Here is an 18,709-nt window from a genome sequence, read left to right on the forward strand (position 1 = left end):
ACTGGCCCCATCCCCGCCTCTCCGACCTGTTTGTTTCCTCTCCACCTATCCTCTCCTCTATCCATCTTCTATCCGCCTCCCACTCTCTCCCTATTTATTTCAGAACCCCCTTCCCCTCCCCCTTTTCTGATGAAGGGTCTAGGCCCGAAACGTCAGCCTTTCTGCTCCTATGATGCTGCTTGGCCTGCTGTGTTCATCCAGCCCTGCACCTTGTTGTCTCAGAGTCAGAAGATTGAGAGTTCAAGTCCTATTCCGGAAACATAGCAGTAAATCAAGCCTGATATTTCGGTGTTTGTGGATCTCCTGTATGGTAACCATGCTATAAAAATGCAAGTCTTTTCCTTCCTTTTTATCATTCTTTTTGTGATGTATTATTACCTTCATTCTTGTTTCATTTGTACCTTTCATTTTTCTTTCACTTTTTTCTTTCCTTCCTGTATTTCTTTCCTTCTCGCTTTCCCACCTTTCCATTGACTCCTTGCTCTGCCAAGTTCCCAATAATGTTTGTAACTTGTAAAGAAATGAGAGTGTGCCATAATTCGAAGACCTGTAGACCAGTGAGCCCTTCTCCTGGACAAAAATTTACATCAGGCCCTGGCATCCCATATACTACATCAAGGTTCTATTAACTCTTCTATCTGTGGCCAATTTGTATTGATCTTCTGGAATTAAATAGATCTGACATAAGCTGCCCCTTTGAAGAAAAAGGAAGAATTTACATTAAAAGAGCAGATTTCACAATCTCAGGATATCCTGGAGCACTTCAAAGTTGTTGAAATACGTTTGAAGTAAAGTACCTTGTAGTATAAGAAATGTGGCCACCAATTTGTGTGTAACAAGTAGAGTGGAATCTTTCCTTTGCCACAAAGGCAAGGTCAGGAGTAAAATATGAAATAAAAACAGGAAATGCTGGAAACACTCAGCTAGCCTGGCAGCATTTTTGGGGGAGAGACATAGAATTAACATTGTTAGGTTTTTCTCCTTTCTCCAGGTTATATATAGCTCACTGATCAGATTTTAGCAGTTAAGTCCGAGGCCTGTGACAAGCAGTGTTCACTTTTGTTTGGCATTTAAATAAATGGTTTAGATGAGAATATAGAAAGCATGGTTCGTAAGTTTGCGGATAACACCAAGGTTGATGGTATAGTGGACGGTGAAGAAGGTTGTCTAAGATTATAAAGAGATCTTCATCAATTAGGTCAATGGACTGAAGAGTGGCAAATGGAGTTTCATTTGGATAAATGTGAGGTATTGCATTTTGGTAAAACAAACAAAGTCAAGACTTATATAATTAAAAGTAGAGCCTTGGATAGTGTTGTAGAACAGAGAGATCTGGAGGTTCAGGGACATAATTATTTGAGGTTTGCACCACATATAGACAAGGTGGTTAAGAAGGCGTTTAGCATGCATGCTTCATTGCTCAGACCTTCGAGTATAGGAGTCGGGATTTTATGATGAAAAGTCATCTAGACTCAAAACATTAGCATGCCATCTCTCCATGGATGCTGTCTGACCCACTGTGACCTCCAGCATTTGTTGTTTTCAGGACAGATTCCAGCATCTACAGGAATTTGCTCCTACTGGCTATGACAAATCCAATTACAAACTGTACACTTATTGTCCTGTGCCGCGTAAGGAACAAAAACCTGTTATAAACCCCAAGATTCATTTGTCATATGGAGTTGGCCAAGCAGCATTTATTATTTTTTCCTGTTCTTGTTGTCTTCATATCATCATAGAATATTAAAGCTCAGAAAGGGGCTAATCTGTCCAGAGGACCTGTGCTGGCTTTTTAGAAGAGTTATCCAATTAGCTACACTCCATTGCTCTTTCCTTGTAGCTTTGCTAACTGTTATTTTTCAAATATGTAGCTAGTTGTCTTTTCAGAGTTGAACCTTTGAATCTGCTATGGTTAACCATTCAGGTGGCATATCCAGATCATAAAAAGCAAATCACTGTATAAAACAATACTCCTTCTCTTCACTTTTTTTTGTTAGTTGTACTAAATCTGTGTCTGTTTATCACTGACCCTACCACCAGTGGAATTAATTGCTCCTTACCTACTCCATCATAATCCCTCATAATTTTGAAAATCTTTATTAAATATTCCCTTGCCCTTTTCGTTCTCAGGCCAACCCTAATTACTCAGATTTCACCATGCAACTAAGTTCCTCATCCCTGGCATAGTGCCCAGAATTGGACACAATAATCCAACTGGAGCTTGTCAGTGATTCATTTACTGGATTTACTGGACTGTCTTTATGTTTGTCATCCATACTCCAAAGATCCCATATGTTTTCTTTTTATCAAACTTATTGACTTGACTTGCCACTTTCAAAGGTTGCATTAGTGAACCCTTTAGATCTCTAGATCTCTTTTTTCCTGCTTTTCCTTTAAAAGAGCACCGTTCAGTTTATATTGTCTCATCTTCGTCTTTTCATTCTGCTTCTATCTTGTAACACTTCCTTTGTTGACTTTGCGATACACCTTCCTATGGAAATTGTCAGTGTTGCTGTTCCCTCATCTCCAATAGTGTAATGCTTGCTCAGTATTGGAGTAAACCCAAATCCATGAACTCTGACACAGAAGTGAGAGTGCTATCATTGAGCTGACACCACATAAAGATGTGAAGAATACCAAAGAACACCAGTCAGCAAACATCATGCCAAAAACCACTATTCAAATACTTTCCCAGGTCATTTCTTGAAGTTGGACCATCTGCCAGCTGCAGTACTAAGTACAGCCAGTTCCTCAGCTGGGTAGAAAGCCATAACCCAATCTTATCAGTTTATTTATTAAGACACTGGTGTTATACTGGATTGAATGTGAGCTGACATAGTTTGTTACCTATTATGATGAGGCTATGCTCAGCTTTTGGAGAAGGCTAACTCTCAATACTCTTGATACTGAGTTTAAGAAGCTTGAGCAGATAGCACAGGCTGACACCTCACTGTAGTACTCAGGATGTACTGACCTATTGGAGATATCGTCTTTTGGATATGACATTAAACTAAGGTTCCATCTGCTTCCTCAGGTACAAGTTAAGGACCATAATATGTCAGAGCAGATTTAGGCCATTCAGCCCATCGTGTCTGCTCTGAAGGCATTAACTTGGGCTTCTGAACTACTGGTCCTGTGACTTACCACTACACCACCAACTTCCCTTTAAAGAAACAATAGGACTATTTTGTTGAAGAACAAGGTAGATTTCCACTTTGTTGTGACTGTTTTACACTGATCCACCACCTGCGTCATCCCATAACAGTTTGTGAAATTTTACTAGGTAGTAATTGGTTGCTTCATGTTCTGAAATTATGCCAATGACTTCACTTCAAATGTACCTGATTGGCTTTAAAATGCCTGTAACATCCTGAGATAGTGAAGGTGTTCTTCTGCTGGCATGATCTATTGTAGCTCTGAGCCCATGTTGGAAAACTGAGAGAGGTACAGGTTTAAGTTATCATCCACTCAATTCCTCATCTGGATGATAGGGGGTGAGCTGGAAATCAGGGGGTCATTAAGCTCGGAGAGGTCTGTGATGTATCTTTATGGTCAGCAAGGTCCTGTAGTTAGTGTATCCCACCTTCTCTATTGCAGACAGGTTGGGGCAGGTGGATGGCAGATAATTTAATCTGTATGGAAAAGAGAGGAAGAAAGTACAAAAAAACTTAGGATTTTTAAAAAATTAATGCTGCTGTACATAGCATTTCCATCATAACAACCATATTTATTAAGGACCTTTAATATAAAACAACCCAAGCTGCATCACAGAACCATTATTAGACTGACCACAGGGCAGCGCAAGGAACTATTAGAACATGTAAGAGGTACGTACATTTTAAAAATTCTTCAAAGAGATGTGAAGAACAAAGCCAGGTGACCAGAGGCACTGCCATTAGTATTAAGGCAAAGGTAATCAAGAAGGCGCAAGAGGCAAGAATGAGAAGAGCATAGGGATGATTTTGGATACAAGCAATGGAACACTGTCTAATAGTACATTGCAATAAAATAGCATTGTACTGCATCCTTGGACCATCTGTACACTACAGCGTCAAATATAGCTTGTTTAGTGCTTAATGATTCCAGGGCCTTTCAGTGGAACCAACCATTTGCACAGATGCTGTATGTCCATCAACTCCACAGGTTTCGTCAATAGCAGCTCATTGCCCATTAGTTCATTTTCCCAGATGTAAGCTTCATTCTGCCATTACTATCAATTCTATGTAGCTTGCTGGTTCACTTACCTCACCATGGATCCTTTCAGTTACTTGGAGATTTTTTATTTGTCCTCAACTGAGTTATAAAATATGTCCTCCCGTTTATTCAATTTTAGCTTTTACCTCATACCTTTTAGTTGGCTTTTGTTTTAACTGAACACCTGGATATTGACCCTTGGGCAGCACAATATCCTGTATATAGTACTGAATCAGGTGATAATTGCTGAGGCCTGAGATGACCATCGACTGAAACTTGTTGGAAGCACCATAAAACCATATGATGTAAGAGCAGAGGTAGGCTATTTGGCCCATTCAGTCTTCAGTGAGATCATGGGTGATCTGATAATCCTCAACTCCATTTTCCTGCCTTATCTCCATAACCCTTGATTCCCTTAATTATTAGAAATTTGGCTACATCAACCTTGAATATACTTAAGTCCGTATACCACCAAGTGTGGCTGAGAACTTCTATTTTCCATGAGCCATTAGAGATGATTTTGTTTCATTCCACGAAGCAGAATATACTGCAGAGTATCCTGGGACAGGTATAGGGCTTAACATTGTAGTCCTGATTCCCTGATTTTGGAATATAGGATTATCCTTTGTATCATGCAGTCTGCCTCCCTATCTGACTATAGATGTGTTTCCAGCATGTATAGGTGATATAATTCAATAGGGTTGAGCCCTACACAATGGGTGCGTTGATTAGAATGAAAGATCCTGATGAAACACTGCTGCACTTTTCTTCCATTTAACTAAATGCAGCACTCCAGCACTGTCAAATTAAGGTCTGATTAGAATTGCTTACGTAAATAGTTGATAAAAATTTGAAACCCTCTTAAGCAAACTTGAATTAAATCAGAGTGCTTTCTTATTTTCTAAAATAGATTCTATTTCATCTATCCAGCAATCAGAGCAGCCTTTTTAAAACCATGAAATAGTCCCGATTTAAGTTCACCTTCAAAAGAGCTGCAAGCAGTTTAAACGAAACTCAAGCTACAATTACGGTACTTTTGTAACTTCACACCTATTTCAAACAGAGATAACAAGAAAGGAGTTCAGATTAAACAATACTGTTATGAATGGTGAAACTTCACAGAGGTGCTCTTAAGAAACACAGCAATATTTTATTACGGAGAGATGTGATCCAAATTTGAAAAGGATTATGCGAATTCATATAAATACATCCTGACTCTTAAACAAAGTACAATCAGTTAAGGAAAAGACAATGATTACTACAGCAACATGGAGTTCAGGTGGAATTATACATTCTGATAACTTACAGAGGGAGATCAAGTGACCCAGTTTGTGAGCAAAGTGAAATTATTGCATTTTTGAAATCAGTGAGAGAAACATTTACCTGCCTGAAGAGCAACAGCCCTTGGCTTCTTCTTTCTCCATCATTGCATGTACTTTCAGCAAAGTGTGTGAGCTATAAACCTAACAAAAGTCATCTTTTGCTCCTTGGAAGGAGTTCCTGGAAAGGATTTACTTGGAATTAACTCTGCCAACTGAAACAATGAAAATTCAGCCAATTATAACTGTACAGGTTTCTTGGACATTACAGTTCAATGACAAGCTGAAATGTGTGGCTGTGCAGGTGAAGAAAGAATTTAGAAAGAAAGAGGTGAGGATTCTCTTGAATTCATTGGAAATATTGTTGAGGTGGGATCTGCCATCCACTCACAGCCAAGTATGGAGCTGTTTAAATTTGTACAAGTAATACGAAAGGTTGAGGAAAGGGACGGAGAGGAATGTTATATTTAGTTTGAAAGAATAGCCAAACAAATGTAGTGTTCCATAGAAAGCTGGATGCTGCTCATGAAGACATCTGAGTAGCAAAGCTCATGAAGTTTAAACTTTTAGAGCTGGCATTTTCAAGTTATGAGATGGAGAAAAATAGGCTATCCTCCTGTTTATGAGTTTGTCCCCTATATTTACAGGCAGAAGTTTCAAATCTGGGAATAGTCACTTAGAATTTGAGAGGACAAAATAACTGTACTTTGATCAATAGATTTAGGCACTTAAAACAAACACCATGTACAAGAACCTCAGGGTCATCATTCTCCTTGAAAAAAGTTTTTAAATATGAAGCCACACAGATGGCTAAAAGGTTCCAACAGACAGACAAGCAGCTAGGGTGGCTGATGTTCCAAGCCCTCACCCCAAGGGAAACCCTTTTCCCATCACTTCCACAAACTGAAGAAGGGTAGAAGGTGGGAGGGTGAAATGAAGGCAAATGGCGAGTGAGTGAGAAGGGACAACTAAGAACAAAAGTTCTCCTGAGAGAAGAAAAGAAATGCTGAGATCTGGCTTGGCAGATAATATTTTGTTTTATTTTGATTTAACAAAGTAATCTATCGCTGAAACTTGAGAATGTGTTGTTGCAGATTTTGTTTTAACAATAAATCAAAGGTTTATCAAGCAAAAAAATGAAGATAAAATAGAAAACTCCAATCTATTTACATCAAAGTAGTTGCCATAGTCCCAGAGGACCTTAGGGCTGCTGTATCATTAGAGAGAGGTGGCTGGCGGTGAATTTAACTGATGATTGCCATGCCTCAGGTAAGGGGTGAGGTCAAGAAGGGAGGATCTTCATGGTGACCTCAGCCACTTGGGATTTGAACCCGCAGTGTTGGCATCACTCTGCATTGCAAAATCACATTCAAGCTAACTGAGTCCCTCGGTTTACATATAACACAAACTTAAAGATTTTTAAACCCACACTAAAAGTATAATCCCATTAATCCCAAAACACTCCTTTACCTATCCCAACAACTTGCCTTGTACAGCACCCGAAAGTACCCCTTGTAAAGTACTGACACCACAGAATCCCTTTCTCTGATTCTCAATCTGTTCGATTTAACTGTGACTTCAGCTCCCAGTCTGGAAAATCTGATAGCCTTTTGCCGGAACTTTCATACACCTAAAATTAAATGTTCTCAGCTTCAAATAATCTCAGACTTTTATCCAAACTCTCAGACTATCACTAAACCCTTACCCTAAAGTAATCTCATGTTAACAAATCAAACTGTCTTTTGGCTTTCTCAGGAACACCACTTCATACATCCCTCTTCATCCAAGGATTTCTGCAGAACTGCCAAAAACTCAAACGAAAACTGGAAGATCTCTCACCAAACTACAAGTGTTTCCCCAAACCCTAAAAAAAAGTACAGAAATTTCTAACAGATCCTGATGCACAATTATTTACCTTGCCTGGTCATAAACACCTGTAACACAGACCAAATAAAACATTTGTTCTGGAGGATAGCTCTCACAAACTGTTTTAGAAAAAAATCACCAAGGCCATAAAAATAATTGAGTGATTTGTTAACTGTTCAGACGCATAGACGACTTGATTGGTCACTAATTGAAAATGCAAAAGTCCAAACTTAAAAGTAATTCTATTAAAAGTATATCGAAATCACACAGTCTACTTTGCAGCGTCCATTGTAGCAAGATGGGACAGTTTTGTGTTGATCACTGGAAATCAATGCTTAAATCCATAGGATTTATTGATGAACACCCAAGTCATGCAAGCAAATGACCCTGACTGAGTACAGCAAACAAAGCTACAGCCGTGACTACAGCTCTGAGGCCAAGCTAAAATAGCAATGTGGGGAAGTGAACAAAATCCCTGAGAGTTATATAGAATTCTTTATCAAAACGATAAGCAACTCCCTACCTCTATATTGAAGCAGTAAACCCATTGTCATCAAGATACAGGGACCATCCAGTCCTTTTGCTGGGTAAAGGTGTCACTTTCTAACAGAGTACATTACAACCTGGGGTTGTAGTGAACTGTACTGGTGCAGAGCATAAAACCCATACTTTTGTATCTATTGTACCTGGCTTGTAGCTTCGTGTCTAGGCTGGTAAACATGGGGATTCTCCAAAGTTTGCCCTCGGACAGGGTCAAGATATGCCTCAGAAATAATTTCGTACATGGGAAAGTGGTGGCGATCAAATGCGATCAAGGAAACAGAGTGATCCTAAGAAATACTCCAGCTATTTCCCCTTCCTTTGTAGTGATCTGTCCAATACCTAAAAAAACCTCCATTGTCCGACACCAGATGAACAGTACAGACAGGTGACTGCCATTCAACAAACTTGGCACATAGGCAACTGGAAGAGCCAAGCAAGTTTAAGTCTGCACTTTACCGGCCACACTCCCACAAGGATGTGGTGCAGTTTTCTGAATGGTGTCACGCATGATTGATTGTGGGAAAGCCCCAGCCTGTAATAAAACCAGTGCCCTCATATCCATGCCAGTTCTTGCTCAACAATTTACGAGGGTGTTGGGGGTAAACTGTGTCGACTCCTGCCAAAAATGAAGGTGGGCCAACAGTAAATCCTCACTGTAATAATGTGACTGTCTGGTTTATGCTCAGTTAGCAATAGCGAAGCTAACCCTGTTCTTCACCCGAAATGGATTACCAGCTATGATCCAATTGAATCAATTCCACGTGTAAAATTTCCCAGAAGGTTATGAGTAGTGTGAGTATAATATTCCTAAATTTCTCAGCCGACTGCCTACAGTCAAACATGATTTTAGAGCAGTAACATCAAACCCTTGACAATGATGAAGACATACCATCATGAGTTACCCTCATGACTGGGACAAATTTTACTACCTGGGATTCACACGACGAGTCCAGCAGTTTTAGTCCTCTTGAATTAGTTTATTGGCAAGAGGTGAAAGTTCAACTGAAACTAATCATAAAAATTTGCTTAGAGCAAAGGGAAAAATCTGTAAATTTGTGAAAGTCTGGGAGCGACTCACAAGGTCAGTTATATGGTCCAAAACACCTTAAAACTTCACAAATAGCAAATAGATGGGCAAACAATCAGGCCAGAACTCAAACATTTCAGCCAAGGACTATCTGTTAATGTACTACTTTTACAGAACAACCCACTGAAGGCCCAGTTCAATGGCACATATAGCGTAACCAAGAGAATTTGTGAGGTGAATTATTTGATTGATAAAGATTGTAAAAAAATCAGCTGTGACACATCAACATGTTGAAACAATACCACAGCTCGGAGGATGGCAAACAAGTCCAGGTCTGTCAGATAGCATGAACAGTGGAGGACAAAAGGAATACTGTAGAAGAGGAAGATAGAGACCACGACAGTTCCCAAATTGAACACCCCTGCTATCCAGTTAAGCTAGCACCAAACTCTAAGGTGTTATATTATTGCACAGATCTCAAAAAGGCCTTTAAAGCATCCAGATGACATTACAGCATGTGACAGTCCAGCATTAAAAGTCTTCATCTTACTTCCTGTACATTCAGTTAGTAATCAGCTTACTATACAGTCTGTTAGCCAGCCAGTCAACTATGTATGTAGTGCAATAGTAATCTAACTAAGTATATAATCCAGACTGTATCTGTAAGGCTGAGATGTCATATTAGTGTGCACACTTCGTTATTAATGAACTGTCAGATACCTAACTCATAATAACATTATTATACAATTTAATACAGCACAGGAGCAGCCCCTCTGGCCCACAAAGCCTGCGCTGATTCCTAATCCTTATTTAGACCTGCTATTTATTGCCCAATTGCTTATTCTTGTGATTGTATATGAATAAAGTATAATTTATAAATGCTGTCAATGAGCTATGTCTATATCAACATTACAGCAGCAATTGAAATGATATTTTAACCAATAGCAGGCCAATATTTATTGAAAAATCAGTGAACAAATTGGAAGGATTTTGTTTTTGAAGATCCTACATAACCTAACTAGCTCAGCTTATAGATAATGGCGCTCTCAACCTCAAGATTATCGTTTAAGTTCCCACATTGGGTGATGACATTTTTCTTCAATATTTTATTCAAAATAATTTGCTTTCTTCATTTTTTACTAGAAAGTCTCCTTAAATTATATGTCACAATTAGTTTTCCGCATTGGAAGTTGGGAATCTTATTTCTGAGTGTCCTGATCATTTATCTTTGACAGTAGTTTAGACAATGTTTAACAGGTTGAATAATTGATAAATGAAGGGTAGACTAGGCACAAGAACTTGCAGTTGACTGCTGAAACATAAAATGATCAATTTGAACTTTATTATTAGTTTGTGTTGTGTCAACATTTTATGTTTAGATGCATGCATTGACAATATGACATTAACAAAGACATTGCATCTGTGAATGTGCAGGAAAGGCTTCCTCTGGTATAGCAGTGCAAATCAGTATAGCCATATCTTAACCAGCACTATTTCTTGCAATTCCTTCATTTGCATTATCCAAGTTCCAGATGCTAAATGTTTCTTTCTCACAATTCTCTGTAGTGTTTTCATAGAATCGTAGAATCCCTACAGTGTGGAAACAGGCCCTTCGGCCCAACAAGTCCACACTGAACCTCAGAGCATCCCACCCGGACCCATCCCCCTATAACCCACCTAATCTACACCTTCCTGAACACTGGGCAATTTAGTATGGCCAATCCACCTAACCTGCACATCTTTGGACTGTGGGAGGAAACCCACGCAGACACAGGGAGAATGTGCAAACTCCTCACAGACAGTCACCTGAGGCTGGAATCAAACCTTGGTCCCTGGTGCTGTGAGGCAGCAGTGCTAACCACTGTGCCACTGTGCCGCCCTTAACTTCAGTTTTGCTGAAGCCAGTACTGTGTGGAAATTGTTAGTGATGACAGGTCATTCATCTATAGAGTGCAGTACATACTGAGCTACATAGCCTTCAGATGATGTCCACACAGGCTTATTTCCAGCAAAACTTGGCTGTTATTTTTCCCTTACACCTTTTTCAGTTGTTACATGCCACAATATATATTTCAACTGGTCTTTTGGATCATGCCTCAGGATAGACGACAGTCTTTACCGATTTGTATCCCAACTCAACTCTGAGGGCCATGGAGTTGTCATCTTTTGAATAAGATGTAAAACAGTCATTTTCCCTTCTCTCAGGTGGGCATAAAAAGTTCCACAACACAGTTGCAAAGAAAAGTGATTTCCTCTCCATTCCAGGTCAAAGTTTATCCCTCAACCAGCATATCCAAAATGCAGATCATTTGGTCAAAACATATTGCTGTTTGCAAAACCTTCCTGTGCACTAATTGTCTGCCACATTTACTATGTTACAACAGTAACTACACTTCAAAGGTGAAATTGGCTGTAAAGCATCTTGGTATAGTCCTGAGGTCACGCACAATGCTGCACAAATGCAAATCTGTTTTTCTCTAACATAATTCCTCAGAATCATTCTTCACCTTCCAATGTAAATCCAGTTCATGGGATGTCTTAATCTTGTAACAGCTGCCATGAGTTACACAATTCTCTCGTCTAGTTACCAGTTATATGAGAAGATCAAACTAAAAGAATTACAGGCAAATGATTGAATAAAAGAGTATTCAACAAAGCAGTGTTTATTTTTAAGGTTATTCTCAGATTTGTGGATATGCAATGTACTTACAGTCTTTACTGTTCTCTTTGTTTCCTCCTACTACTTGTACTGGCCTTGTCATTCCTGATAAGCGCCAACCTCTACTTGTGGCATCTACCCAATGGCATTCTTAATACTTCGGTCTTCCTCTGAGTTTCCTATCCATCTAGTGTGGAGATATCTGCCAATAGCTCTGCTGGGGCAGCATGGTGGCTTAGTGGTTGGCACTGCTGCCTCATCGTGCCAGGGACCCAGGTTCAGTTCCAGCCCCGGGCGACTGTGTGGACTTTATACATTCACCCCGTGTCTGTGTGGGTTCCCTCCAGCTGCCCTGGTTTCCTCCCACAGTGCAAAGATGTGCAGGCTAGGTGGATTGGCCATGCTAAATTGCCCATAGTTTTCAGGGATGTGTAGGTTAGGTGGATTAGCCATAGGAAATGCAGGGTTGCAGGGATAGTGTGGGGGGATGTGTGTGGGTGGGATACTCTTCGGAGGGTTAGTGTGGACTCGATGGGTTGATTGGCCTGCTTCCACACCGTAGGGATTCTATGATTCTAGTGTGACACAGTGTCAAGGAGACGGAGAGTCAGTGTATTGAGAACTGTGGGACAATTTGTTGCAAAGCACCATTTTACTCCATTACAGTTTGCATCTTGCTACTCTTTGCTAGGTTGTTTACGAGTGCTCCTCTTGTGGAAATGTTCTACTCAGTGAAGTCCAACCATTTTGTATGACATTTTTAAGACAAATTATCCAGTAAGCAATCATAAATAAGAAGGGGCACATTTTATTTAATTTGCTACCTTCTACACCCGCTGGATGTCCCAGAGCATTTGCAGCCAATGGTTTATTTTTAGAATGTCGTCGCTGTCATTCATAATTAAATGCAGTTAACTTCCCACGGTAAGATCGAATACAGATTAGGGAGATGACCAATGAATCTGATGATATCACTGGATGAATGAATATTGAGTTAGAAATTAGCTTGGAAGTATCTTTAGGCATTTTACAATGTTAAAGATGCTCTATAAATGCATTGCCTGTGATATTTTCAGCAATATTTTCTGCAATACTCAGTACTACTTGTCTCTTGCACAGCTGTGTCCGGTGTTCCTTGGAGATATATAATGCTTTGGAACATCAGATTGTGATCCATGCCAAGCTAATCCTTGGGTACATCTCAGCTGATCATTTCTTCTACCTTGGCCAGAGGCAACAGGATTTATTATTTCCTTGATGCTGCTGGGCAGCTAATGTAGAAACAACCATTCTCATCAGCCCCCACCTCCCGGCCAATAGAGACAGCCTTCTCCACCTCGCCACCAAGTGGTCAACTCACCAGCTCAGATGGGAAAGCTGCTGGAAAGCCCAGCAAAGAGCAGTAACAACTACCCCAGATGAGTAGAATGACTCAGCAAATGTTGACTCCAGCCTGGATTTTCACTCCGAGATCAGTAGGGCTGAGTCAGAACATTTCCCAGCCCTTCAAATCCAACCCCGAGAAAAGTGGCCCAGATGTTGGGCATATTGTTCCATGGTGATGCAGTTCTCTTGGTTTTCAGCTGGTGTTCTCCAGGATGAAAGCCGTGGAGACTGGGTTTCAAGCAGTTCGATGGCCTGCCCCTATGTTATGTATTGAATTTTTTTTTAAAAATGGCAATAAATCATAAACCATCTTCAGCCCTGAACTCCGCACCCCCCACACGCACACTTCATGTTCCAGCTATGCCAACTCATAGCTCCACTTACCCATAACACCTCATACCTTCCATGTCAATTCAGGTCTCTGTATCAAGCCCCATTATCCTTAATTGTCTTCACGTTAACTTAAGGCCTCTGCCCAAGCCTGGTAAACCATTATAGCCCTTATGCCAACTTTATGTCAATTCATACCAGCCTGTAGACCCACCCACCACCTATTTCCTTTGTACCTTTGACAGTTCAATCCATATCAACCATGAGCTCATCTCAGGGCTAATGTGGGGATTAGGTCAAAGAAATTTAAAATGTCAACTTCAATGTGTTGAAGAAAGCCATCAAATTCATAAATTCCGCTTATTCTGTTTACAGTCCTTCACAATTTACAGCTGTCAATCAAATTGTGAAATGCCAGGCATTCTACTGTGATAATGGATGGTTGTGAAACCAGTCATATAACACTGAATCCAGTAATGGCAACACTCAGGCATATATCAACAGACAGAGTGAAGCAGGAAGTGATGATCTGTTTTAACTCCAAACTTATTTTTTCCAAAGATTTAAGTGGCAGTATCTTTAAATTCCTTCACAGCTTGACAGTTCCTTTTATTATATGCCTTTGACAGTTCCTCTCGATGCTTTTGACAGTTGTCTTCACTGTTCCCACGGCATTCACAATTCCATGAGTTTATACATTTTTTATGCACAGTCCTGCCTACTTTTGTCAATCCAAAGAGCACTTGATCTCCTACAAAGGTGTTCGGGGATCAGATTCAAACAGTGTATCCTGGCTGAATCCAAATGGATCCACAAAGTTCAGACTGGCTCATGCCAATTCTAATCGATACACTTCACCCACCAAGATCAGCATAATCACACAGTACTAGAGGCTGCTGCTGATTTTTATGGGGCAGTTTTCTCCTCAAAACACGCAAAGACAGAATACGAGCTACCTCCATGAAAATACTAATTGCCATTCTCTATTGTGGCTTGTCTCGGTTGTTGACTATATCAGGCATATCTGTGATGATGAGGAGGTTGATTGTCCTAGTGAAAATCAAGGTCAGTAAAGTGCATTGGAAAGGCAGTCCAAGCAGTTAGTGGAGGGATGCATTCTGCATAAGAAGGTCCAATACAAGCTATTGTACATTGGGACAAATCAGCCATAAGCTGCACAGTTTTATCATTGAAAACTTGGTCAAGGAGAATTGATGCATTTGCTGCTTTTAACAAAACTTCTTTCAGAATTTGCTAGTGAAAACTGACATATGAAATCTTCAAAAGCGTCTAACCAGATTAAGTGACAGTTCAAAGTTGTACTGGTGAATGTGTTTATAAGGGCCACCAGTGTTTTTCAGGAAAACCACTTCAGTGGAGAAAACCTAGATCATGTTACAAACCCTACACCTCCAGCATTTCTGTGTCACCTTTTTCTATTATAGATTTGTATACCCTTGTTTACAATTTAACCTGATTATGTAAAATAACATTGCAGTGGTACCCTACTTATTTTCCACCCACTCCACCCACTGGTACACCTAAAACTGACTGGCATTGCAAGTGATAATGCCAATTGGGATTAGTGTGGCATAGGTAGATTTTGTAACAGATGTGGGCATTATAATTACAACTGAAAATGTGTAAGTAGGAATGTAATGCATGGACTTTAATATAGGGGACAGATTTCTAAATGTGCCTCCAACCCAATTACTTTACTGGGTTGTTAGCATTTAAACAGATGCAGCCACTTAAATGTAAGTGGTTGCATTAAGAACCAAATATTGTAGTAACCTTCAAAATACTAATCCCAAATATATTTGAGTTTTCCTGAAGGCATTTTTTTGGGGGGAATTCAAGTTGTAGCTAGCAATACCTAGGGGCTGGCAAAGTCAACATGGATTCAGGAAACAGAGGGTGGGCTATTAATGGTACAGTAATCAAACACCCTGCTTGATAACTGATGACGTGAAGGTGCTGCTGTATGACTTGGGTGTGAGGAGGGTTGCTCTGTTTGCCACTCCAGAGTTCAGCAAAGCAGCATGCCCTGCAGGAAGTGGCGGTCAGGCTCAACCCTGCGCGCAGCGCCCGATACAGCTGGGAACAGATGTGGGAGAAGATGGCACACCTTAAGGAAGCTGCCAAGGTAAGCCTACCCAATAGTTCCATTTACCCGGTTAACGGCCCTATATGTATTCTGCAAAGTGTCGCCAGATAACCTGATGCAAGTTTCCTGCTCACCCTTGTTAAGCCCTTGCCACAACCTTGTAGTGCTTTCATTGCTGACTGCATGTCTGTGCGTGAACATTTACAGCTGCAACTTACAACTGAAAGCCTTGGCATGCTCACAATTCCAAAGAGTTAAAGCATTATAACTAACTCTAGTTGTATATATTCACTCAATGACAATTGTTGTAGGTGACAGATGCAGCACATCATACTCTCTCTATGCTCTAACCACAGAGATTGCTCGAATAACTGGTAGTTAACATAAATAAATTGGAGGAAGGCTCAGAAATCCCAATCTCTTGGTTCTCATACAGGAGACCACCCTGTGGGATAGAAAAGCTATGGACATCTCTCCACAGACCATGGGCTGAAACTATCCAAATGTACCTTGTTCATATTCACACTCAAATAAGGTTACAAATGAGCAATTTGTACCCGGGGTTCAGTTGAAAAATGTTTCTTGTAAACGATTTGTCAGAATTTAGCCACCAAGCTGAGTAGCTCACATTGAGAAATATCCTGGCTTGGCAGATGCACTGGTTTAAAGGGACCTATTACACCCTAACTGGGAGGCAGGAGCAGCAAACAGTCCTGCTGACTTTAGAATCCAATCAGAGGTGGCCATTGAAGTGCTTGAAAGCTAATGTGAACTGGTCCAAAGGCCTGATTCAGTACTTTGGGACTTCATTTTAGTTGCTCTAGAAGCTGTTAGGTCCTCCACCAACTCCCTTGCTTCTTCCAGTCCAAATCATGCCTCCCTCTTACTCCCCATGACTCATGTTTCCTCCATGCCAACTCATGTCCCTTCATGCCAACATTTACCTTCATTTTACCTCCATAGCTACTCAAACAATATCAATCATGGAGAACCTCAGAATCTGTGTGGCAGGTTTTAAAAAATTCTACCAACCCATGGGAGCCTGTCACTCATTCTGAGGTTCATACTGAAAACAAAAACAATTATAAGACCATTCCAAAATTTTAAGTTCTCTTGAGTGTTCAATTAGTTATAAAAACAACACACTTCTATTAAGTAGCCACATCAAAGGCAGCTGATCCTTGAATAGCTTGTTAACTGGCAGGGAAAATGTGAATGGGATAAGATTGAATGCAGCACTAATTTCAAGTGATCTTACAGAGTACAGGTTTCCCATGAGTATGACAGAAATACTGCTACTCCAATATATCTGTCAGAAGGGAGACCGGCATCTGAGTTGGCTGAACCATTTGACAATCCAGCCCAACTTTTAATATTATGTAATTTTCTATCACTGTAAGTGGGACAAGAAAGGATAGCAAACTCTCCCTCTAATTAATGTATGTTTACAAGTACCTGGAGATGCAGCTCATGATGTTGAGGAGGTGGCAGAATTGAAGATGAGTAAATGAAAATATCACAGGAAGAAATGATATAATCACAATAAGAGCCAGTGAGAGCATCACGCGAGAGTTAGCAACAGCGTTTCAAGAGGAACAGTGACAGTTACCATCAAACATCAACAGATATGGAGTCAGACTTTTCTGTCAATTTAAGCTATTGAGGACAGGAAAGGCAATCAAATTAAAATAAACATCATTAATGCTGTTGGTCTTCCTAAGCCAAAGCCTGCCACTGCAGATCTGGGACATGAGATGGCACATGGCTGTGGGAGCTGGAGTACCGGCACTGCAAGGGAGGGGAGGAATTACATAGGAGAACATTGTATGGCACCGCCAGACTTCGCAAGTCATTGGACCTATTGCCCTCTTAAATACACAGTGCCTTGTCAGTTGTGATCTTAATGTCATCTCTAGCTGAGAAGGCATCTGTCATCAGCATGATGCACCAATGTGCACCCAGCTGAGATGCTGCAGGTGTCCGATAAAGACGCAGGTATTCATGACCAGCTGTCCATTGGGTTTCACACTCCTTCAATACTGCTTTTCAGTCATGATCAAGTCTCTTTGCCTCTGCCTGTAGATCTTCTGTTCAGTGTTCTACCTGTCCCTACCCTTTATATCTCTCATCTCTCTCCTGATTCCCTCCTGGCATTATGCTCTTTTCGTGCAGGCTGTGCTTGCCTCAGTGGCCCCAATTCAAAGGCCTCAATTTCAGAGCGTGCAGTACCTTGTTCTAGCTGCATCCTTCCTGGTGCCCAGGTGGAAACCATTGTCCTTATGTCTGTGAAAGGACAGGCAATGCCAAAGGTTTGGCAACCTAAACATTGCAAAGTTCATAATGCTAGATCCTCCCCTGAGTTGCAATGGCTGGTGCAATTTTAACTTCAAAGGAAAAAAGCCTGTGAAACTGTGAAACATTTTCTTTACCTTTTTGAATCCTTCCCAACTTCATAACTGTGCCCGCAACATAGTCCTCATCTCCGTTCAGCTTGTCTGATACAAACAGCTGCTAAAAACTCCACACATCCAATTTTGCTGACGATACAAAGTTCGGTGGGAACATCAGCGATGAGAAGGACGCAAAGTAGCTGCAAAGGATATAGCCACATTGAATGAATTGTTAAAAGAAAGCAAGCTAGAAATGTCAAAAACACAGAGCAAGAGTTTCTATAGTTTCTCAATGTCTAGAACACCTCTGTTTATTTTGCTTACCCTTTCATTTTGGAAATCAGTAGAATCCCTTGCAATCTGTTTTTACATTTCTAGGGGATAGATAAATTTTTATTAATCATAGGTATTAGGGGATATGGGCCAAAGTCAGGTATGTAGAGTTAAGCTATAGATCAGCCATGAGATCATTGAATGATGGAAAAAGATTGAAGGCTGAATGGCTTACTCCAGTTCCTCTGTTCCTATGGCCTGGCCATTTTGCCACTGGACTAGTAATACAGAGACCCAGGTAATGTTACAGGGACCTGGGTTTAAATCTTGCCATGGCAGATGATGGAATTTGAATAAAAATCTGGAAATAAGAATCCAACGATGCCCATGAAATCAGTAATGATTGTCAGAAAAACCTATCTGATACACTAATGTCCTTTACAGAACGTAACTGACATCCTTACCCGTTCTGGCCTACATGTGACCCACAGCAATGTGGTTGACTCCTAACTGGCATCTTGGCAATTAGGATTGAACAATAAATGCTACTCCTGTAAACAAAAACCACATCCAAGAATGGAGAAGAAAATTATTCTAGAACTTGAAGTCACTAAC

The 18,709-nt window shown here is 40.5% G+C and overlaps 1 protein-coding gene across 2 annotated transcripts in view; it reads left to right on the forward strand.

The window, feature by feature from the left end:
- Positions 1-18,709, forward strand: part of ctnnd2a (catenin (cadherin-associated protein), delta 2a) — a 459,985-nt gene that overhangs the window by 239,195 nt on the left and 202,081 nt on the right. The window contains exon 10 of one of the 2 annotated variants that reach the window (XM_048615969.1): positions 15,351-15,470. The exons of the other annotated variant lie outside the window; for it this stretch is intronic. Coding sequence (XP_048471926.1) covers positions 15,351-15,470 — 120 coding nt within the window. The remainder of the gene's footprint in view (positions 1-15,350; positions 15,471-18,709) is intronic. 2 annotated transcript variants of the gene reach the window in all.

Source organism: Rhincodon typus, chromosome 2, assembly GCF_021869965.1.
Source record: "Rhincodon typus isolate 14 chromosome 2, sRhiTyp1.1, whole genome shotgun sequence".
NCBI lineage: Eukaryota > Metazoa > Chordata > Chondrichthyes > Orectolobiformes > Rhincodontidae > Rhincodon > Rhincodon typus.